Source organism: Myxocyprinus asiaticus, chromosome 24 (assembly GCF_019703515.2).
Source record: "Myxocyprinus asiaticus isolate MX2 ecotype Aquarium Trade chromosome 24, UBuf_Myxa_2, whole genome shotgun sequence".
Lineage (NCBI taxonomy): Eukaryota > Metazoa > Chordata > Actinopteri > Cypriniformes > Catostomidae > Myxocyprinus > Myxocyprinus asiaticus.
The window spans coordinates 15,478,659-15,502,895 of record NC_059367.1 but is presented as its reverse complement, the minus strand read 5'-3'; the positions used below and the strand labels follow the sequence as shown (position 1 = coordinate 15,502,895).

At 37.4% G+C, this 24,237-nt stretch overlaps 1 protein-coding gene across 1 annotated transcript; it reads right to left on the bottom strand.

Moving 5' to 3' along the window:
- Window positions 1-16,975: 16,975 nt before the first annotated feature.
- LOC127415242 (forkhead box protein D2-like) lies at window positions 16,976-19,307 on the bottom strand. Its single transcript, XM_051653908.1, has one exon. It carries the CDS (start codon window positions 18,815-18,817, stop codon window positions 17,708-17,710), a length of 1,110 nt encoding a protein of 369 aa, XP_051509868.1. The 5' UTR covers window positions 18,818-19,307; the 3' UTR covers window positions 16,976-17,707.
- Between the last annotated feature and the right edge of the window lie 4,930 nt (window positions 19,308-24,237).

Here is a 24,237-nt window from a genome sequence, read left to right as displayed (position 1 = left end):
TGTCAATAAAACATACTTTCAAATTCAGTTTCAGGTAGACAGAAGATGTGGTTGTCACTTTTTCATTATTGGACTGTATCTTTCTTTGTCTGTCTCTCCCTCTCTATCTCCCTTTCCTTCAATCCCTGTGTGGCTGTATGTAACATCAGTAAAGCTGTCAGGCAGCGCAGCCAAGATAAACAGGCCGAGAGCTGGGTTCAGAGGTGAAAGGGGTTGAAATGTTTTTCCTAAGGAACTGAAGGACCCCTGGAGAACCACGGCTGGGGCCAGGCAAGGGCCAGCGAGGAAGACGATCCCCTCGATTGCCCTCTCCACACTAACACATTGGCCAATCTTCTCTCTCTCTCTCTCTCTCTTTCGCTCTCTCTCTTTCTTACTCTCTCCCTTTTTCACCCCAATCTGCATCTGTGTACACAAAAACTCTCAACAGGATCCCCTTCACACGTGCACACACACACTCATTCATTCACTCGCCGGTCTGGCTCTTTAAATCACCGCTGTGTCAACACAAATGGCCAACACTCGCACACACTTTTGCACATTCTGCACACAGGTACACATACAGATGCTAAATACAGACCTATAATATAACCCATAAATAATATACAAAATAAACATATTACACACAGACCTGCTATAAAAAACATTTTAAAAACTCATTGCAACTCCATTTGTTATCTAATACTAACCTGCAAGTATGCAGTGCAGAAGAATGCTTGTACAGAACCTCTCCATCCTGTGAGCATATGGTACAGACCCTTACAGTGCCTTGGGTGAGGTGATACAATTCACCCGAGAGTGACCTTGCTCTCTCTCTCTCTCTCTCTCTCTCTCTCTCTCTCTCTCTCTCGCACTGTCTCTTGCTATTTTCATATAGAGAGTGTGCACAGAAGGACATAGAGAAAGAAAGAAAAGGACCAAGGAAAGGCATCCAGGTGCAAAAGCAAACCAGTACAATAATGCAGCTAGAATGGGGTGATGCATAAAATAGATGGACAGCGTGAGAGGAAGAGAGAGAAGGAAAGGCCGTACATCTACATGCCAAGAAAAGCATGTTGAACTGAATTAAGACAAGAAGTCTGACAGAACACTGGAGGAAGAACAGCAGAGGGTGAGAGAGTTGGCTCAACAGAATTCTGAGAGCACATGCCCTTTCCCTGCCATTTTGACCATTTCATAACACATCTCAGAACAGAAGGACTCATCTGGGATCCGATTGCTCTTCATCCTATGATGCTCCTCATTCTCATAGTTGAATCTGGTTCAACGCTCCAGCCCAAGACATATTTTAAATCAATACTCCAGCACTGGAGAAAGAGTAAGACTACATGAGATTCTGACCTGCACAAAACATCAGGTTGAGAGTTAAAAAAAAGAGGACAATGGGATGATTAGGGGAAGATAATGTCAGTCAGGAAACTCTGAAAAATGCTAATTTATATATATATATATATCATTCAATGAATCTGTGCACAGTAAGACAAAAGGCTTACCTGGGGTAGAGTGAATAAATATGAAAAGGGTTACAGAGTTAGCAAAAGTTTGGCAACCACTGATCTAGGCTGTAAAATATAAATAAAATTGTAATAATTAACTATCTAATTCATTTCTCTATTAAAATACATACATTTCTCATTTCTTGCCATTTTGTATATTTTAGGCTATCAGGTGATTTTCTTCAAAGGAACAGTTTATATTTTAAAGTCAAACATTTATACATTTTTACATTACCTCAATTAGAGCTTTTATTCCAAAAGGTATTGCATATAGTACTTTTACAATTTTAAGGACAAAAAAGGACCATAGCAATTGTTACCTCTACACCTGTTTACACCTATACACTTAATACGATTTAAAGGGATATTTCACCCAAAAAATTACCATTCTGTCATCACTTACCTTCATTTTGTTCCAAACCCACATGACTTTCTTAATTCTGTGGAACACAGAAAGAGAAATTAAGCAGAATGTTAGCCTCAGCCACTGTTCACTTTCAATGCACCTTTTTTCCATACAATGAAAGTGAATGAGCCTGACTTAGTAGCTATCTCGTGCTGGATGGAAAAACTCAACCTATTAAAGGTGGAACTTTTTGTTGTTCCAGTGAGCCCAGCTATACAACATAACTTCATCATTCAGCTAGACTCGTCAACGATTACACCATCCAGGAAATCTTGGAATAGTGTTTGGCAATAAGTTGAACTTCACAGACCACATCACAAAGACAGCCCGATCATGTACATTTGCACTTGTACAACATTAGGCAGATCAGACATTTCCTGTCTGAGCATGCTACACAACTTCTTGTCTAAGCTCTTGCCATATATAGACTGAACTACTGCAATGCTCTTCTGGCAGGACTTTCTGCACGTACAGTTAACCTCTGCAATTAATCTAGAACGTGGCGAAGTGTTTGGTTTTCAACGAGACCAAGAGGTTACATGTCATGCCTCTCTTCACCAAACTGCACCTACAGCTATTGGTTGCTTGTGTCAGGTTCAAGGTATTGATGCTCGCTTACAGAACAGCCACTGTGCCCCCCTATATTCACTCACTGTCTATGTGCCCTTCAGAACACTGCCTTCTTTCTTCATAGAAAAAATTCCATTACATTTTTGCACCACTGTCTCTCACCTTGCTCCCTACTTGTGCTTTTCTGAGTAATTTGAAACTTTGTATTGAGCACTTCTCATCTTACTGCCTCCATATGATGAATCGCTTATACTGTATTCCTCATTTGTAAGTCGTTTTGGATAAAAACATCTGCTTAATGAATAAATGTAAGTGTAATGCGAATGGTGTCTAAAGCTAACATTCTGCCTAACATCTCCTTTTGTGCTCCACGGAAGAAAGAACATCATACAGGTTTAAAACAACATGAAGATGAGTAAATGATTACAGCATTGTCCTTTTTGGGTGAACTATTCCTTTAAGTGAGGTCAGTGAAAATCTTAATCTTCATTGGATTGTAGTTGGCATACATAATTTTGAATTGTTTAAAAGTATAAAATTTTGTTTTAATTTGTGTTTTCAGATTATTTTGACATAAAATAATTGTGTTTTCACATTATCAGTGAGTGAATCATTGGATCTGGAATTTGGATGGCAATGCCCTATACGTAAAACTGATAATCACAATAATCACCAGAATTTTGGGACAATGACCATGACTGAATCATCACAAGCCTCGTGTCTGGATGAATGTTTGTCATTTAATTGACACTTAAATGATTCCAGTGTATTTTTCAGTTATATTTACACTCACTGAGAACTTTACTAGGAACACTATGGTTCTAATAAAGTTCCTTTCATGGTCTTCTGCAGTTGTAGCCCATCCACCTAAAGGTGTGACATCTTGTGCATTCTGAGATGCTATTCTGCTCACTACAATTGTACAGAGTGGTTATCTGAGTTACTGTAGCCTTTCTGTCAGCTCGAACCAGTCTGGCAATTATCCGTTGGCCTCTCTCATCAACAAGGTGTTTCCGTCCGCAGAACTGCCGCTCAATTGGTGTTTTTTGTTTTTGGCACCATTCTGAGTAAACTCTAGAGACTGTTGTATCAAAATCCCAGGAGATCCGCAGTTACAGAAACACTCAAACCAGCCTGTCTGGCACCAACAATCATGCCATGGTCAAAATCACTGAGATCACAGATTTTTCCGCATTCTGATGGTTGATGTGTACATTAACTGAAGACCCGTATCTGCCTGTTTTTATGCATTGCACTGCTGCCACACAATTGCCTGATTAGATAATCATATGAATATGTAAGTGTACAGGTGTTTCTCATAAAGTGCTCAGTGAGTGTATATTCATAACGCACATTGTAAAACAACATGTACAGAAGTGCTTTATTTAAGGGAATAATTAATATAAGAGAGGACTGAAGACAAGATTTCTGTTGGACAAGAAGAAGGACATGTGAAAAAGTGAGGAGGATGGAGCAGCCCATTCCTTTACCTGCTTCTAGGTTTTTCTTTCCCAGCTCTCAACCTCCTGCCACTGCTCCCCATCAATCTGCCTGGACCACAATGGTTTGTGACAGAGCCGGGCAGAACCACAGGGGAAGACAAACAGTGGTGGACATGCAGCTCACTTCCTCCACACCCCCACATTATACTCACAGTGGGGTCTGCCACCCTGACGGCCTCCCTTGTGCTACACACCACATCCTCTCGGCACATAAATATCCAGGAAGAACTTCCTGCCCCTCACCAAAACATGACACAGAAATAAAAGAATGTGACATGGAACAAGAAAGGGGGGTGGGTTTGATTAGAGAAAATATATAATTGACACCAAATGTATGTTATGATGAATGGATATTATTTGATTTGGGCAGTTTTATTTGTTTATCTGTTTGTAACAGAAATCATGTGTTCACCTCATGTGCTGCACCTTGGTATACATCCAAGACTGTGCATCAAAAGACAAATGCATGTAGAATATGGAGAGAATACTGTGCAATTATATTATTTTCACATCAGCTTTTCCCCTGGAGTCCTCTCACATCCCCAAGATGTCCATTCATTCTCTCTCCTCTCTCTCTCTCACTCAGCATCTGTTACATCTAAACAGCCCACTTAACCTCATCTCTGTCACTTTCTCTGCCAGCAACACACACACACACACACACACACAGAGACAGGAATACTTTCTCTGAGGTCTCTCACAATGCATTCATGACAGAAAAGGAGAGGAGAAATCCTTAGTAAAATTACTAGAGGACATTAATCATTAGGGCAGATTATAAGCAGCCCCTGTACTGCCAGATGCTTCTCTGTTTGAGCCTCTGCTCTGCAATCTCAGGACACTTCACCTCCGCTGCTGCCTCTCAGGGAGGACGGCCATTATTTCTGGCCAGCTTTTATTTCTTTATTCCTAACATTTTTTAAATAAGGTGCATTAGAATGGTCTCATCATCTTTTCCCGCTTTTCAGTCCTCCTCAGCTTTGAACTTGAGGCTGAAAACCGCAAACCACTTCAGAACCTTTAGCCCTGTGTGGCCACACACACACACACACACACATGCAGAAACCCACACATACACCACAAAAGACTTGCTCCGCCATAACATGGTGCTTCAGCACTGAAAAATAGTCCTAGGAAAGGTTCTCTAAAGGCAACAAAAGGCTAAGGGGAAACACACACAAACACACACACACACATGAACACACACACAGTCCTCTCTTAAAGGATTAGGGTATGACTAGCAGTATTTAGGACTAAAACCACTAAAGTAGGGTTACTACCTTAGAAACTTTCTCTAGGAGTGATAAGTAGTCTCCACCTCCTCTCTCCTTTTCTATTTTAGAAATTGAAAATGGAAGCTTGCTGATGTAGTAGTAACGGTGCTCCACAGTTCCTGTAGTGTTTGGAGACACAGGAAAAGTATTTTAGTGAGTGTGAGTGTAATTCCATGTTGCACATGATGGTTTCACACCTGTCAGCTGTGTGAACAAACACACATAATTGGAGGTAAACCTCAGAGCGTCAAGAAGCTGGAACCATCATACATATATGCTGCAGGGAAAAGCGCAGCAAACAGAAATGCATTGCCTGCTATTTATTGAAATAATATTAGCATATATATATATATATATATATATATATATATATATATATATATATATATATATACTGTCATATTATTTTCCTTTTAATAACTGCTGAAATGAAGGCTTAGACATCACAAGTAAAAAATCATTTTAAAATAAAAAATATATCAGTTGTTTCAAACAGTAATAATAGTTTTGCAGCATTACTTAAGTAATGTTTAAAGGAATATTCAGAGTTCAAAACAAGTTAAGCTCAATTGACAACATTTGTGGCATAATGTTGATTACCACAAGAATAAATTTTGACTCGTCCCTCCTTTTCTTTAAAAAGAGCAAAAATCTGTGTTGCAGTGAGGCCCTTACAATGGAAGTGAATGGGGCCAATCCATAAATGTTCAAATACTCATTTACAGTTAAAATATTGTTTCAAAGGGAAAGCTGTAAGACGTTAACAATATCTGTGTTAACATGATTTAAGTATAATAAGTAAAGTGTAATTACTAAACTGTTCTGTGTACGTTAACTTGTATCCAATCTTACAACTTTGTTGCCATGCTGACATAACGTTGTGAACCCTAAAGCCCTAAAATGACCGTAAAAACAACAATTTAAATAACTTTACAACTCAAGTAATACACAAATTTTTTTAACAGAAGAATTAATGTAAGACCTTTTATAAAATGATAAACTTTACATTTCTGCCTTTAAACCCTCAAGAAATTGGTCCCATTCACTTCCATTGTAAGTGCCTTCCTGTAACCTTGATTTTTGCTTTTATTTAAGAAAATGAGGAATGCGTCATAATTCATTTTTGTGATAATCAACAATATGCCACAAATGCTGTCAAATGAACTTTATTTGTATTGAACTAGAATGTACCTTTAAGGCAGAGTTTTTTTGTTTTTTTTTACCAATTAATTGCATCTGAGATAAAGAGAAGCATCAATTTCTTTCAAGAACAAAAATGTCTTTCTAAACTTGTGAATGGTCATTTAATTTATAAAAACCTCACCATTCATAATGGTGGCATGATTGTTTATTACTATATCTATATTATCTACATAATTTATATTCTATGTTTTTTGTAATATATTCATATTTTTGTGTGTAGTAAAAGGCTGTGGAGTGGCCGGCAAATAAAGCATTTTGTAAACAATTGAAAAATTTATTTGTGAAATAATTCATCATAACACTTAACAATATAGTAATGTTTAAAAATTTGTAAATGATCATCTTTTTACATTTGTAGCTCATTTAAACAGATTGAATATACATGGGGTATAACGGTTTTCATTTAATTACATTATCACACTATTTGTATATATATATGAACTCTTTTCAATTGTTCCAGAACATTTTGCTTGCAGATTTGCTTGGCCTGGCTTTGTTGTAGAAGAGGGATGATCAACAGGAGCAGAGAAAAAGACTTCATTCCAAAATGTGCAAATAGTTTCCTCTCCGTGTTTCCTCTCCTGCACACAGATCTAAAAGTGTGAGCAAAATGACAGTAAATTCATTCAGATAGCACACACCAATCAAGTTAATTAAAAAATTAGCATGGGGCAGCAGCTTGAAACCATGAATCAGTGGAAAAGGCACATTTGAGCAGCTTCTATGATGTAGTGTTAAAAGTAAGGTGCAACAAATCCGGATTATCTGACATTGGATAATCTGGTGTTGATTTACTAATGAGTACATCACACACACACACACACACACACACACACATAAACTCACTCTCTCCCTCTCTCATTACCTCACATCGCCATACTATATAGAGTGGGGTTAGGAAAGGTGCTTGAGAGTGGTGGAACATTAAGTGTTTCGTGTCACCCAGTGAACTCAAAGCTATTGTGCCCGTATGCTGGCCCAGATCTGGGAGGCAGGGGGCTCTGCCTTGATAGGGTCCCATAAAGGTAGTACTAAGAGAGTGAAGTGCAGAGAGGCTTCATTCTGCGCTCTCTGCCCGTTGGCTCTTCACTTGAGTATGTTCTTTGGTATGTGTTGCTCCCCAGCCATTGTGTTTCTGTGCTCTTAATGGCCTTATCTCAGTGGTGTGGCATCTGTCCAATAGTTTTAATGCAATAACACTTCAATTGTAAGCAACATATTGTTGTTTTTGCAACTCTATACTCCCAATATCATGCAATAATGCTGTAATTTCTTATCTCAAAAAGTTTTTTAAACCAAGATACACAAGATGCATATTCTAAAGTAGTATGAAAATAAATAAATAGCTAGCCTTAGTAGGCTATCCGATGTAGTAATGTAATGAATGAAGTTCTTTCTGAATTTAATTTGGAGTCCTTTAATAAAGAGTCAATGATTAATTCAAGCCTATGTTAAAGGGATTATTCACCCAAAAAATCAAAGTTGTCTCATCATTTACTCACCCTCATGCCATTCCAGATGTGTATGACTTTGTCTTTTGCTGAAAACAAAGATTTTTAGAAGAGTATCTCAGCTCTGCAGGTCAATACAATGCAAGTGAATGATGGCCAGAACTTTGAAGATCCAAAAAGCACATAAAAGCAGCATAAAGGCAATCCATGCACCTCAATATTTAAGTCCCTTTTCACTGTAAATTATCCTCCCTGCCCAGGGTGTGATATGCATAAAGAATGTGAATTGTCACAAACTAAAGAAGAAGAATATGAAAGTGAAAGTTAAAGTGGAAATTTACAATAAAAAAAGAACTTAAATATTGATCTGTTTCTCACCCACACCTATCATATCTTTTTTGAAGACTTGGATTTAACCACTGGAGTCATATGGATACATTTTATACTGCCTTTATGTGCTTTTTGGACCTTCAAAGTTCTGGCCACCATTCACTTGCATTAAAATCTTTGTTTCTGTTCAGTAGAAGAAATTAAGTCATACACATCAGGGATGGCATGAGGGTGAGAGAGTTTTCATTTTTGGGTGAACTTTCCCTTTGAGCACATTCTCACATCCCATAATAAATTGGCAAAATGATTAGTTACTTCATTGTTGGTGTCATGTAAGTGTTTTTGTAAGAAAGCATATGTCAAAAACATAGATTCATGTGTGGGTGTGAGAAATATGGTGTTCCTCCAGACCTGATTTTCCTCCCAATAGGATTCGTGCTGGTGGTGAGGCGAGGCCGGGAGAGCGTGAGAGGGGACAGCCGTCTCAGGAGGGAGCGAGGCAGGAGCGGAGAGGGAGTTAGACGCGGAAGACATGGGCTGGCTGTTTGATGGCCATTCCAGCTGAGCAAACAAAAACACCCCAAAACACGACGAACCTGGGAGTTGGAAATATGTACGGGTCTGCTACGAGGTCAGATTCCTAACCGTATCTAATTCAATTTCACAAACTGTAAGAAAACACAGAGCTCAGTGGAGCCTCTCCTTACAGACACCACACGCCCACAACACGAAGATTTCGTCCGTTATCAAAAAGCATCAAGTCAACGGGTCAGTTCGTTCTGAAACAATCCCATTTGCTCTAGGATTGTAGCAGTTAAAATTTCTAAATAAAAAAATGTGTTGAAGACAAACACTGTGATTTGTCCGTTTCGCTTTTTGCCACATAAGTCTCGACTCCTCGAGGGGTTCCTGCCACAGTGTGAGTAGTCAGGAGAGGCTCGCGCGCGCACGCGGTGGGCTGCTCGCGCGGTGGCCGGTCAGCTCTGCTAAAGACATTAGTGCTGCGCTCGCGGAGAGCGCGGGAGGCTCATAGACAGCGCTCACTTCTCTAAATAAACATTAGTCTTAAAAAGTTTGGCCCCGCGACCTCTCTCTGATCGCATTTCACTCTGGATAGTAAACTTCATTTTTATCGCGGGACTTTCCCATTCTTTCCGAAAACAGTCTTCGGTTTACGAAGATATGATATGCCTACATTGACAAAGTTTCTATTTCACCAAGCTCTGGGATAGACATGTATTTTATTTATTTTACTGTGGAAAATAGAACTGTTAAGTGAGACACGGGAATTAAGTTTTAATTTCAAGATGAAAAGGTATGCATGCTACTCAGCTGGGAAACGGATTATTCCAGAAAACCAAAAGAAACCAAAAGATCATTATTTTGTTTAGACAGACCTCAAAATTTCACAGTGAGGGAACATTTTTCTCAAGTGTAATAGACAGACTATAGCAGAAATGTTATGCTGTTTTTTTGAGGCGACTCTACATCCCCACATGTCACTTAAGATTTTTCTCAGTGCTTAAACTGTCTGCTGTTGATAGCTTCTTGGGACTGGCTAAATTGAAAAATCACCACCTATGCTTCACCCTCTGTATTTTAATGTAATTTCCTAAATTGAAAAAGTGTTGGAGTTTGTTTATTATTAGCCTATATGCAATATGCATGTGAAGAAACTGATTTTGAGAGGTGTGCCATTCACGACAAGGGCCGTATTCAGGGGCGTAGCAGTCATTTTAAAAGTGGGGGGACACAACTGAGAGTAGGTGGCTCGCACAGACCCAACACTTACAGTGCAGTATTTATATATTACAGTATATATTATTATACAAGTATTATATTAATGTATACGTATTATTTACTTGTAATATTTGTAGTATTTTAAAGATAGTATTGCAAAATAATTGCTAATTTTCGCAAAGTTAGCTGCAAAAATAAAGGGCATCTTGTCGAGCACTTGCTTCTGTTTCACACATGACAATTAAAGACTGAGCACAAGCTGGTCCTGAATAAATTATTATGACAATTGTGCATGTGCACAATTTTATTTTTTACTCTGTGCTTGTGCACTGTGGAATTTTAATGCATTCATGTGGCTCGAGTGTTTTGACTACGTTCACCAAAATACATTCAGATCCATTTAATGATTCGTTCAGTGACCATTTCTGGTGGTGCCAAATGAGTGTCTTGTGTGAAATTAGTTAGTCACTGAATCAACGATCAAAAGAAAATTGGAATCCTTTAAAATGTTTATGTCTACAGACCTACAAAGAGAATTTAGAAGAGGTTTTATGCATTATAAGAATAAAGCAAATCTATCATTTCCCTACAGTTTGTGAGCTGCTGAGCATGACTTTTATCAAACGACAACAATAATAGTCTTATAATAATTATGAGTTTCAATAACGTCCGTACATTTTAATGTATAAAAAGGCGTGTCTACATATCTATTCACTTCAGTAAAATGCTCTAAAAGTAAAAGTGTTCTAAGAGAACAGCAGATCTATCTTTTTTCCTACAGTTTGTCGACTGCACATCAACATAGAGGTAAAAAACAGGAGCTGATATTAAAAATAGCTTTACATATTTAACAGGTCTAGTAATCTGCTTAAACTGGGAAAACATCTGATTAAACTATTACCTCACAAACATTATGTAAAAAACATAACTTTATGAAGACTAAGGCACTGATATAAACACCACTAGTGTGCTTAAAAGAAGGATTGTCCTGCAGTGCATTTCACGTAATGCTGCCAATCAAGAACGATGTGCCAATAAATAACTCTCGTTTGTGTGCTCCTCATCTCTAGATTATTAATTTAGATCAATATCAATGCCGATAAAAAAAACATGGATAAATGAGCATTGTTGAAAGCAACTTTGTAGAAATGAACGGAACCGCATTGATTAGACTGCCTGACTGACGGCCTATTACGTAAGGGTTGTTTCGGCTCATGAAACTCACTTGTGATTGGCTGGATGGTCATTCAATCAGCCAAAATAAACAAAACGCAAAGAATACTGTATACAAATCCACCATTTGGACTCGATATGGGTTTAGCTTGGAAAAGTGCGGGGAACAAAAATCACCTTTTTAAAGACACATCCTCGCGGCTGCTACGCCCATGGCCATATTTGCCCATTAAAGGGTTAGTTCACACAAAAATGAAAATTCTGTAATTTACTCACCCTCATGCCATCCCAGATGGGTATGACTTTCTTTCCTCTGCTGAACACAAACGAAGATTTTTAGAAGAATATCTAATCTCTCTTGGTCCATACAATGTGAATGGTGGCCAGAGCTCCAAAAGCTCCAAAAAGGAGATAAATTCAGCATAAGAGTAATCCATAAGACTCCAGACGTTTCATCAATGTCTTCTGAAGCGATCCAGATGGTTTTGGGTGAGAACAGAGCAAAATGGAACTCCTTTTTCACTGTTTATCTTGACAGCAGTCTCTTTGGCAATCATGATTTCAAGCTTGATTACACTATAGCGCCATCTTGTGCTCTGCCCACCCTCAAGCACTAGGAAGTATAATCGAGCTTGAAGTCATGATCGTGCAAAAAGAATGCAATGGCTAGATGTACAGTGAAAAATTAGCTACATTTTGGTCTGTTCTCGCCCAAAACAATCTGAATCGCTTCAGAAGACATACTGTAAAATTTTGGAGCTTTTGGAGTTCTGGTCACCATCCACTTGCATTATATGGACCTACATAGCAGAGTTATTTTTCTAAAAATCTTCTTTTGTTCTGCAGAAGAAAGAAAGTCATAAACATCTGGGATGGCTTGAGGGTGATAAAATGATGAGAGAATTTTCATTTTTGGGTGAACTATCCCATTAAGCTGAACAACAACAACAACAACAACATGGCTTGTACTGTTTTGGTGACAGTGTCATGGTGCAACAGAAAAATAAGCGAATTAAACATTCAACGCGACGCAAGTCTTTCAGTGGTTAGACTGGAAAGAGAATCCTGTGTGTGTTTTTTTTTTTTTTTTTTTTTTTTTTTTTTTTTGTGCCATGCACGTTTTCACCCGTTTTTCGTGGTGGTTGGTATTTTGATCCGATAACGGCAGTATTCTCGCGGGCAGCAGACTCTCCATCACTAAGAGTTTTTGGATCACAAGTTAAGCCCTCGAGTTTCCGTAACACCAACACTAAACTGTCACTAAGCCCGACTCCGATTCGGTAATATCCCGGCCACATCTTGCAAGAGTGTGTTACTGTGCCATTTAGAGTCATATATCAATTTCGTTGATGCCGCAGTCATTTTTAGAACATATAAAGGAGCTATTGTGTTCATCAGATTTTAGGTTATTTTTTAGTAATCGGTCATCGACCTCAGTGTCCGTGGTGATGTCCCTGTGTTGCTGTGTGTGCGATGGCAGACCAACAGCAGGTGTCCTTCAGTGAGTTCCAGTGAGTCGAAGTCGATGGGGCGAATACTTCCAAAGTTAATATTTTGTTTCCAGAGAAGAGGGGAGGCCTGTGTCTCTGCTTTATTTACACATTCTAAATTAATTAAGAAGAGGATTCCTAGGTGCGTTAGAAAAACATAGAGGGGGAGATGCTGGGCCGCGGAGGGAGGGTCTAATTTATTGTGCCCCTACATCTCTGCATCATGCCGGGGGACTCGGCCGCCGGCATTCCTTTGCAATGAGGGCGAGAGCTCCCATCATCTGTTTATTTCACCGCTTCAAATGAAAGAGTGTATTAAAGAAAGGCAGAGAGAGAGAGAGAGAGAGAGAGAGAGAGAGAGAGACGAGGGAGGAAGGCCTGCTGACTAGCAGTTTTTAAAGACACAACACAAAGTTTAATTTGGAACCCACAGATAGGCCTAATTGTCTTGACCAGTAATATGATTATCCCAATTAAAAAAGGCGAAAATTTCCAAAGCCATTCAAAGGTTCAGCGACTGTACTGGTCTTAGACACTGAATCGGGGGCTTTAGTCCGGAAAACATCGACAGATTTCACCTATTTTGAAGGGGATTCACACCAAATCCACAAAAACAAATAAATTAATAATGCGAAATAAATACATAATCAATTTGATACGAATTAAAGGAAAATGTTATCGGTTCTGTTGCCAGATAACTGGTTTTAAAAATCCTCACAGAGATAGACTAATATTACATTGAGTGGTTGCTACTGAAACGGGTTCTTGCAGCAGGTGCCTCAGTTCATTTAAGGTATGAATGTGACACCCCTTAGATCCATTTTAAATCAAGGCACCTTATACAATTTTCCAATTATATCTATGTATCTAAAAACTGATTTAAAAGTAATGATCTTGTAACAAGATACACACAGTTGTTCGTTTCAAGTCATCAACAATGTTAATAATAATAATAATAATAATGGCCTAATAATAATACACTGCAATGTTTAATTTTGAAAACGTGTGAAATCATCTTAAAATATTTTTATAGATACAAATTGAATAGCCTATATGATGGCCGCACACATTATTTCATCACACAGGCTTAAAATGTTTATTTTCATACATTAATAATTTCACATATTGCATAATTATTTATAAAGCTGCATTACTTTATATTTTACATTATATGTAGCCTACTTGCCATTTGCTATATAAAAACTATAATCAAGTATTAAAGTCAACTGTCGTTCACTAATATTTAGTGGTCTGCAATAATAATAATAATAATAATAATAATAAAGAAGAAGACGTAAAAAGAGACGACGACGACGAAATTACATGTCCGTTATGCATTATTCACGGCAAAATAAATAAATAAATAAATAACTTTACCTAATCTGCTGGACATGTATTTGTTCGTTAAGTTTTTTTCATTTTAAAATGAAAAAACTAAGCTTGTGTGTATTAAAAGTCAAAATTATTGATGATTGCAACTTAATACAACGTCTATTTCGACAGATAATAATATCGATAGCGTGCAGAATGCATTAGTTCAGAAGTTTACCGTTTCTTAATTGAAAAAGAAATGGAAGTGCTAAACGGTAAAATGTGTGGTCTGCTTAATCTAACAAAAGCGCCCATTACAACAAAACTTTGAGGTATTTTTCTGCTCAAGCGAACAATTAGAGTCAGACATCACAATACAAGCAAAACTTAATAAATGCATTCAAACAATTCCAATTGAACCTAAATCACAATGTCAACATCTTCTAAGACAAACATTAAGCTATAAAGAGAAACTTCTAGGCTACATAACTACATATGTATTCTATCTGTTTGAACGAAATAACGATCTGATACACTCAATCCAAGTCAATTAAAATTACAATCTTATAATCAAATGGTGAGTGAGTAAAGATTGGGGAAAATTAATGTATTTCACAACAGTGAAACTAGGTATTTAGATGAGTAACCTGTGCAAAATAAATAAATAAATACAAAATGACAACATCGCAGAATGTACAGAAGAAAAAATAAAAATGCCCGAAGCAAATTCGTGAGGTTGTTTAGCGATATCCGTTTTTAATTTACAACGAACGATATATGAGATAGGTAGAGATAGGCTATGCTTTGCTCATGCGAAATCGTGGGTGGTCCCCTTATGGTATAACTAACGCGCCACACTGAAAAATGAAAGCGAAATGAACCGGCAATTAGTGGGAGGCCGTAACCCGTGATTTCCACTTTCGATCCGATTAAAGGAGAGTGATGTGATTTCTCATGGAGAGACAAAACAAGACTCAAAAGTACTGAATGTCAAGAGAGAAGATGAACGCCAATTAAACTGGCATTTCGCCTCATTTAATCAACAGTCCGTTTAACTGAAACTTAGCTAATTGCCACAAATTCATAAACTGTTAAATATGACAGCCTCAATAATGACAACCCCCAAGTACGCGTGTTTAGGCTGTAGACAGTTTTCTCTGTGATTTTGCTTCAATAGGCCGCAAGTAGAGTTGTATTCGCTGTTGTCAGTACAGATCAAAAGTACACAACTGTGTAATGTTCCTTCCTCTCCACTGCTCTCACCTCCGACCTACAAGACATGTATCGTTCTTGCTCTCAGCCTTGTAGAATGTGGGTATACGCGTTTACTAGAGCATGACATGACATCTGCCCTGAAATCAGCCTTAAGTCCCAAACTCAAGGCACCTTAAGAAATAATATAAGGATTATTATTATTATTATTATTATTATTAGGCTATTATTATAAAAGAGAAAGAAGAAAAATAAACTTAGGCAGTCAATGTTTATAAAACAGTCGGCTTCGTTATTTGTTATAGGCTATTTCTATGTAGGCTAATGGACAGGCCTCTCCAGCGCATTACATTATCGCAGCACATTTACGTGAGTCGTCAATAGTGAAGCGATTTACAAATTAATGCACTCTGGAACTAGTATTAAAATGGAAAGAATAACAGTGGGCATGCCTTAATATATATGTAAAATATATATATATATATATATATATATATATATATATATATATATATATATATATATATGTTTATTATTTATACAACAAATATGGCAGACATAAATATGACTTCACGCGCCGTGCTTGGTTGGTGATCCAAAATTGAAGTATTAGTTTTGCCAAGTTGTGTTCTTATAATATGTAACCCAATATTTCAGGCTGCTTTTTTAAAATGACAAAATGCACGATGTTTTGAATGAATAGGCTACAACCACAAAAACATGTTTGCATTCGCCTTATAAGGATTTGCGGAGTTGAAGAAGAGAGAAAAATTCGGTGAGTCAGTCACCCCTTCCTTTATCCCTAACAATCAGTTGTCAAAAACACCCCACGAAGCAAATTTACCCATTTGCGCACGAACCAAGTAAATAAAGGCAGCTTTTTATACCACCTTCAGAACAGTGCCGTGTGCTCGGCCAACTCTGAAATGGATTCATCAGTCTGTTTTACGCACTACGGCGAATTCCCGCTGCTTCTTTTGTACATGTCTCGAGACAACACAGATGACATGAAAGCGGACAACCGAGAGTCTTTTAAGACGATCGTCTTTCAGAAGCAAATGTGTGTGGCTTGTCTCGCTAGGGACCACTTGCTGGGTGCCCATTCAGGCCTTAGGGACAATTTCTTCAGTGACAACATCAACAAATGGCTAAAAAGCTGCATTATTATGGATTAGATTCCAGATGAAAAAAAAGCTACCACAAATTAGCAACGAATCCTCTAAAGACTTCGTGGGTATCCATGTAGAACCCTCACATTCAATTATAGGCTTTCAAGCGCTGATGTTCCCATTGCTTGATGTTCTTTGTCGTTTGCCAGAAACTGGTCAATTATCATGGCTCAAAGCGCCACACAAGAGAAAACATGTGCCTTGGGCCCTCAATGTACTGAATATATGGTGTGAAAATATCACATCATGTTGTTTTTTTTTCTCTCTCTCTCTCTCTCTCTCTCTCATTAAGATGTAGGCCTATTTAACCTAAAACCTTAAGGAGTAATATAGTGTGTGGCAGGGGAAAAATAATATACACAAAGCAAACATATTATATTATTTGACTTTCGTGTTGGGTGTTTTAGACCATCGTCTTGTTAGGCCTCTGTGCACGTGCTTGCGTTGGCAAAATGATTATAAATCAAAACAACAATAAACCACAAAATAATGCGGTTACAGCCAACTTTCATAATTGGACTTTAAACGCTGTATTGAACTTTTAAACACTGCATTTTGTGTAAAAGCGTTATACACCTTAATTCAATTAGGCTGCAGGTCGATGGGCCTGATCGAATTCTTAAGCGAAAAGAAGTTAACGAAAACATCTTCAAAATTCACAAACATTTATTGTCTTGTCATTACAACAAAAATGACCTATGGACATTGTTTTGTCTCTTTACATATAACAATATTCTTTTCACATATTATTTTCAATGAAATAATGAAATATGTATTAACGTATGCACAAGAGTTAGACAAAAAGAGAGGTAATGCGATTTACACCAAAAACCACATAATAATTATCTATGAACAGAAATAAAATACGAATAAATTCACCAGAATATGTCTGAGAGAACGAGGGGAAGTGGGACGTTAACTATGTAATGTATTTACAGCCCCTATTGTCTCTGGCAATGTGCTTTCAAAACAAGTAAATCCTGAGTCTTGGCATTGACAGTGCTTTTTCACAAACTCACAAAATATACAAAACAATAAAATAATTAAAACAATCTTCGTTTAAGTCGGCCAAAGAGGATATTTCCATGTCAATGAGTATACAACATAACTTTCTGGATAAAACGGCAAAGGTCCACTGGCCGTCCAAAGGTGAAATCTCAACCTCATTCTTAGCTTACTATATACATGGTCTTAATTTCCTCCTATTAGCCTGTTCCTCGTGTTAAAATCTCCCATATTTACAGTTCATAAATTAACTTAATCACCCTTGTATTTAAGAATTCAGAAACATGAAATGGGCGGCTTTTTAATTTCCTACCTTTGCAAATGACGAAACAACCATATTAAATTGGACTGCGGCACATTCAGTTTGCTGCCAGTCTAGAAATGGCTATTGTTAAGGCTTGGCGTTTTGCTCGAGAATGTATGTGTGCCAGGCTGAATCATCGCTTCTTGTGTTAGATTCAAGTGGTTCGTGGCCGAAGCAAGTGAGGGAGTCAGCATAGCCAAGATCTGAGCCTGTCCACCAGGTTGTGCGGCATAAGGCGAAGCTGGTGAGCTAGCCGCACCAATTATATTGTCTATAGAGAAGGACGGTCGACTTGGAGCATTAATGTCCGTTTTTAGTGGCGCCAGACTAGGAAGAGTCGGGCTGAGTTGGGGATAGAATGGCTTTCTCAGCTCGGTACCTAAAAACGAAGGCAAGGAGTGTGGCGTGGAGAATATTGAAGAAGGCGTTGGGAGAGCACAAGGCGCGTTTTGGAAAGGAAACGTGCCTGCCGGGTGGTGCGGGTGATAGGGGTGATGCGCGTGGAAATTCTGCAGCTGTATGCCGTAATTGTAACCGTAAGGTCCGTAGCCAAAGCCAGGTAAAAATCCCCCTGCGTCCCTAAAGATCTCATTGGTTTGGTGTCTTTTGAAGCGCTTCCTTCTGCGCAAAAAACTCCCATTGTCAAACATGTCGGCGGACTCTGGGTCCAGGGTCCAGTAATTGCCTTTGCCCGGGTTACCGGGTTCACGGGGGATTTTGACAAAGCAGTCATTTAGAGACAGGTTGTGACGGATAGAGTTTTGCCACGCAGGGAATTTCTCCCGGTAATACGGGAACCTGTTGCTGATAAACTCGCAGATCTCGCTTAGAGTTAATCGCTTCTTCGGGCTCTGCAGGATAGCCATGGTTATCAGTGCTATATAGGAATAAGGGGGTTTTACCAATGCATTTTTCCCCGGTTTATCCCCAGTCAATTCCCCAGTCCTGTTTTCATCCCGTGGCCCGACCCGGTCAGCCGGACAGTCCGAACTGCTTTGACTCGGAGAGACTGCGCCCTCCCCCGCATTTTGCGACAGATTGTCATCGGAGTCGTTATCCAAGTGAAAACTGTGATGATGGTGAAGATATTTACCCTCTTTTACAATATCACCCCCAACAACATCGATGTCCACGTCGTCGGACAGAGCAGAACTGTCCGACATGTCCGTCCCCAGAGTCATTCTTGGAGAGTCTTTTTGTCTTCCTCTCTCGCGTTCCGTGTCCAGTCTCGTGTAACACCCACCACAAGCAGTGTGTCCTCTAAAGTCACTCGTGTGCCCAGGACAAACAAAACTCCTCGTCCTCCAAGAGCCACGAAGAGATTTTCTTCACGTCAAAAAGCCGCATAGAAAATGTATCTTATGCAACTGCAAACCCTCGAAAGAATCACACTAGACTTGCATAACACAATAACTGTCCAGACCTCAAAGTACATTCAAGTCGAACTGGACACTCAGTTAAGACCTTGATTTCTATAGCTGTAGTGTCGTTGGTGCCTATGCAATATAAACATTAAGATAATACGAAGAGCACTCTAACTATACCTCAACTAAAGGGGTTGTTTTCATTTTTCGAGAATTTGGTAGCGTGTACAGCCGTAGCGCGGTGCGTGAATGAGACTCCAAGTATACCGCCTTGCGGCTCTCAAAAACTATTTATCCAGGCACCACAATCACGTGACCACCAGCATGTTAGTATCCAGGAACAACTGGAAGTTGAGAGCCGAGAAAAGCAGCACAGGAGAGAAGGTATATCAACTGCGTGTTATCTTCTATTTAACTGACAATCTCGACAAATGCCAAAAACACACGAGAAATACAGCAAAAAACAAAAAAAAACAAAAAACAAAAGCCGTAAAACAGGTAAAATTCCGCATGATTTATTCTTCTAGGATAGGACAACAAATAAACTGCAAATCCATTACTAAATAACTTTTGGTAGCTTATTACACTGCATTTTTTATTTTCTGATATTGTTCAAAATATCAATATAACATTGGACACAATGCATACGATAGTAATGGTGGTTAGAAATTACCCATAGTCTATTAGTAACAATAGCCTATTTTCAAGAGTGATTAATATAGCAAATATATTAAAGAAAGAAAAAAAAGATTTTTAAAAAAATTTTTTTTATGAATTATTCTTTGCATTAAATCTCGAGGTGGATGTCCTTTAGGCTAACAGAGATAGATACATTCAAAATAAATACAAATAATAAATTCGTTACCGTCAAAAGTAATTAACAAATGAAAATGTATTCAATGAATAAATAATAGGTTGAATGACACTGTAAATAGAAACATTTAAGATCTCTCAAACATCAGTGATCATTCACAAATTTGTACAGCAGCATTAGGGGCAAATTAGTTTAATTATTCAAACTAAAAATGAGTCCTCAATTTACTATACACAGACGAGAATGCAGTTAATTCCACTTATTTAGATATTTTATGTTATTTGTAAATTCTGTATTTATTTGCATTTTATTACCAATTCAAAACGCCATCAGTAACTTATTATGGTATTCGGCAGAGGCTCTTTAAATAACACAAATCGTGATCTAAAACACTAGTATACTATTTATTTAGTTAGCTATTCGTTTGCTTGTCTGTCTGTCTGCTTGTTTGTTTTTGTTTGTTCATATGTAAATTACACTAGGTTGTCTATTATTATTATTTTATATCCTCCCAAAACGGGGTTGAATCGAAATGTTATTAAAAAATTTTTTTTTTTTTTTAAGTGAAGTCTCTCCCTGCCTACGTGTGAATTCTGAGGTTTCTCTTTGTATAGCCGTTATTACTCTATATAGTCACTTCTCTGGGGTTTATGTTTTCTCTGTCAGGAATTCCAAACATCTCTGTTCACGTTTTTGGCATAGCTAACAATACTCCTAACATATAGCATACTGTATGTAAACGACACAAATGTACTCTTTGCAACCTGCTCCAATTCGTCTGATTGTTTATGGGTGGATGACAAGCTATGCGCCACAGAACTCTCTGTCATTATGCTCATTATTCACATAAACCAAAAACCCCGTTCGTGTCTCAGAAGACTAAAATGAAGTCAGATTAAAATCTTTTACGGTTTTTAGAAATTCTCATGTCACATTCCTCTTTTTAAAATACACTCTGTGTTTTGTCTGTCTATGTTTCTCGTTTCCAAAAGAAACTACTATTTCATTAGGCTAAACAGAAGGCCATCTTTGTATAGTTATTACACTTTTTAAAAAGTTAAATATTTTATTTGGATCTTTTAGTCTTATTTTAAAAAACGAACGACTTGTAAATTATAAGGATGTATGTTTGCCTGCACTTGGTAAACGTCGTTTAAAATATTGTTGTAGTTTATAAACTGAAGGAATCTGTTTATTTAAAACAATCCCGTGGACGAAGCTAAACTGTGTGCCTTCTGCAAAAAACAAAAACAAAACAAAATTATCATCAAATACAATATTTCTGATTTCTATGGCTCAAACTAGGATTTCCTCAAATTAGGCTCGGTTTTAGGGTGTATATTTTAGGAGTGTTTTTCAATGAGGCCTTACACCGTGCACCTAATGTAATGTCAAGAAATGATGTGCTACATCTCCTAAATCACTAAATACACTTTCGTAACATTCTCTCCTGGCTACTCAAATGAACAAAAAGTCTTTTGAAATGTCTGCACGTTTAGGGCTCTGCACGGCATGAATGTCATAGTGCAAATCACAGGCAACACCCTGAAAAAGACCCAGATAATCACCATCAGTTCTGGCCTAAACTGACAAAGAGGCTTCCGCCTCCTTTTTTTCCTCCGTTCCCTTTACCGTCCGATTTTTAAGTGGACTCACCAGTTGATGTGCTGAGGGCTGACACGGAATAAAAGCACCCTGGCAAAGGATACTGTAACTCAGTAACAACTTTTATACCGATTTACTGCCACCTAGCGATTGTCTGGTGCACTCCGTAAATCTCAAAAGAGATTGTGCTTGAATTTTACAAATTAGCGGCCGTTCAACCTCGTGCAACTCCTTAGCCATTAGTCAGACTTTAAAATTGCAGGCCTTTAAAAATTTCTCATTTCATAAGTACCCTACAATATTTATATATAATTCCTAAATGAACTCTAAATTTAATTCAATTGACTTTATGTTGCACTTAAAGGAATATTCCGGGTTCGATACACGTTAAGCTCAATCGACAGCATTTGAGGCATAATGTTGATTACCACAAAAAATAATTTCTTTAAAAAAAGCAAAAATCGTGGTTGCAGTGAAGCACTTACAATGGAAGTGAATGGGGCCAATTTTTGGAGGGTTTAAAGGCAGAAACGTGAAGCATTTAATTTTATAAAACAAATTAATTCAATTCAGTCATTCAGACAATACATTCTTCTGTTGAAACTCATGTATTTTATGTGAAGTTGTTTAAATTGTCGTTTTTACAGTTTGTTGACATTACTTCGTGCCTACAACTTTACACAGAAAAGGTTATTAAGCGATTTTATCCCACTAAAATCATGTTAACATGCATATTGTTTATGTCTTGTGGCTATACTTTTGAAACAGTGAGTATTTTAACGTTTACGGATTGGCCCCATACACATACTGTTTCAAAGCAGCTTTAATCATGCCGTAATGTCTTATAGCCCACACCCCAGTGAGCAAGCCAAAGGCGACAGAAAAACACTTCATGTTAAATCTCCATAAGATGTGAAGAAGAGGGAAAAGAAAAACCCTGGGAGGAACCAGACTCAGCTGGGGGAGCAAATCCTTATCTGGCATTACTAAAATGTATATATGTCAAATATTATCTACATAAGTGTAGCCTATTAATATATATATATATATATATATATATATATATATATATATATATATATATATATATATACACATATATATATATATATACACACACATATATATATATATATATATATATATATATATATACACATATATATATATATACACACACATATATATATATATATACACATATATATATATACACACACATATATATATATATATATATACACACACATATATATATATATATATATATATATATATATATATTTCATTCAATAACTTATTAAAAATCAATCAATCTGTTAACAAGGGAATGTTTAAAAAGTGCGGATAAATATTAAATGAATGATTACAGTAATAATTAGCTAGTTTATAGGCCTGGCCTATCCTAAATTAACTGGAGAGATGCAAGTAGTCAGTGAAACGGCCTTCGCCGTCAAAAAAAAAAAAAGAAGAAAAAAAAAGGCATAAAGTTATTTACTCATGTAAATTCAGACTTATATCTTGGCATGCACAGACTGCGACGATTTTTTTTTACCAACACTTTTCTAAATTCTCGATCAGCCTTTAGTGTAGAATGGCGTTGCAATGTTCGAAATGCATATTTTATTTTGAGTCTATTGTCTCAGATAACTGTGAAAGTAAATGGAAAGATCCAAGATCCACACAACTTACTTCTAGTCCGATGATCTCGTTAATTAACGAAAATGTTTTACATAGCCTACTATTTAGCTAACGATGTTGTCTATTTGGAAAAACGTGCAGTAGAGATTAAGCAGGCTCGTATTTACGTGCTATTGGCCTACCGTTTCGGGACGCCAAGCCATGGTCTTGACTTGGTGGTGCCTGACATCTAGTGGATTTTAGGTGAATTGCTGCAAATCATAATTTTACAGAGCTCGACCTTTAGTCCAATAATCCAAAGATGACCAGTCGATGTCGCACCCTCACCAGCAAAATGAGTGGACGTTTACACAGTTTGTCGTGATTGTGGGTTAAATAAAGCCTTTAAATATTATGTTGCATGTAGAATGCCACAGTGTGAATGAAAATGAGAGGATTCAAACGCAGAAAGACAAACGCAGTTTTTAGCCAAAAAGTAACATCCACAGCACAAAATGTCTATCTGTTATATTATATCAAACATCATGGCACACGTGTCAATCTTCATATCGCTCCAATGGCGGCACGAAGTGATTCTTACTTGTTAATCTGGTCCATACAACTGGACAGGAATAACTGTAATTATTCACATTTTAAAAATAGTTCACAATATAAAAACATATTTTATATTGATGGATAAATATAATCATTTCAAACCATGTTGAATAACTTAGTACTTAAATTAGCCCGAATTATTTAAATGGTTCAGCGACTTTATAAAATAAACACAGATATCCAACGAACAAGCCCACGTTAAGATTTCAGTGCTCTTGGATAAAAAGTAACCTGGCCTTACTCATGAAACACGAGCAGAACAAAGTTCTGTGCAAATCGTTAATAAAAGAAGTATTACGTAAATTGTCACATTCAATTAAATGGGTCAGTTTACGAAAAAAAAATGCATTTCCAAATTTGTTTTGCTCATGTTTCATAAATAAGGCCCATAATAATATCCAAACAGATTATAATGTTATTTGACAATACATGTTATTACAATAAGAACTGTGTATCACATACACTGAAATGAGCGGTTCAGCATATTTATTTAATTTAATGAAAGAACATAGCTTGAAATTACAATGGAAAAAAAGGAATGATCTGAAAACATTAGTTATTATATATTTAGTTTTTAGCAGCT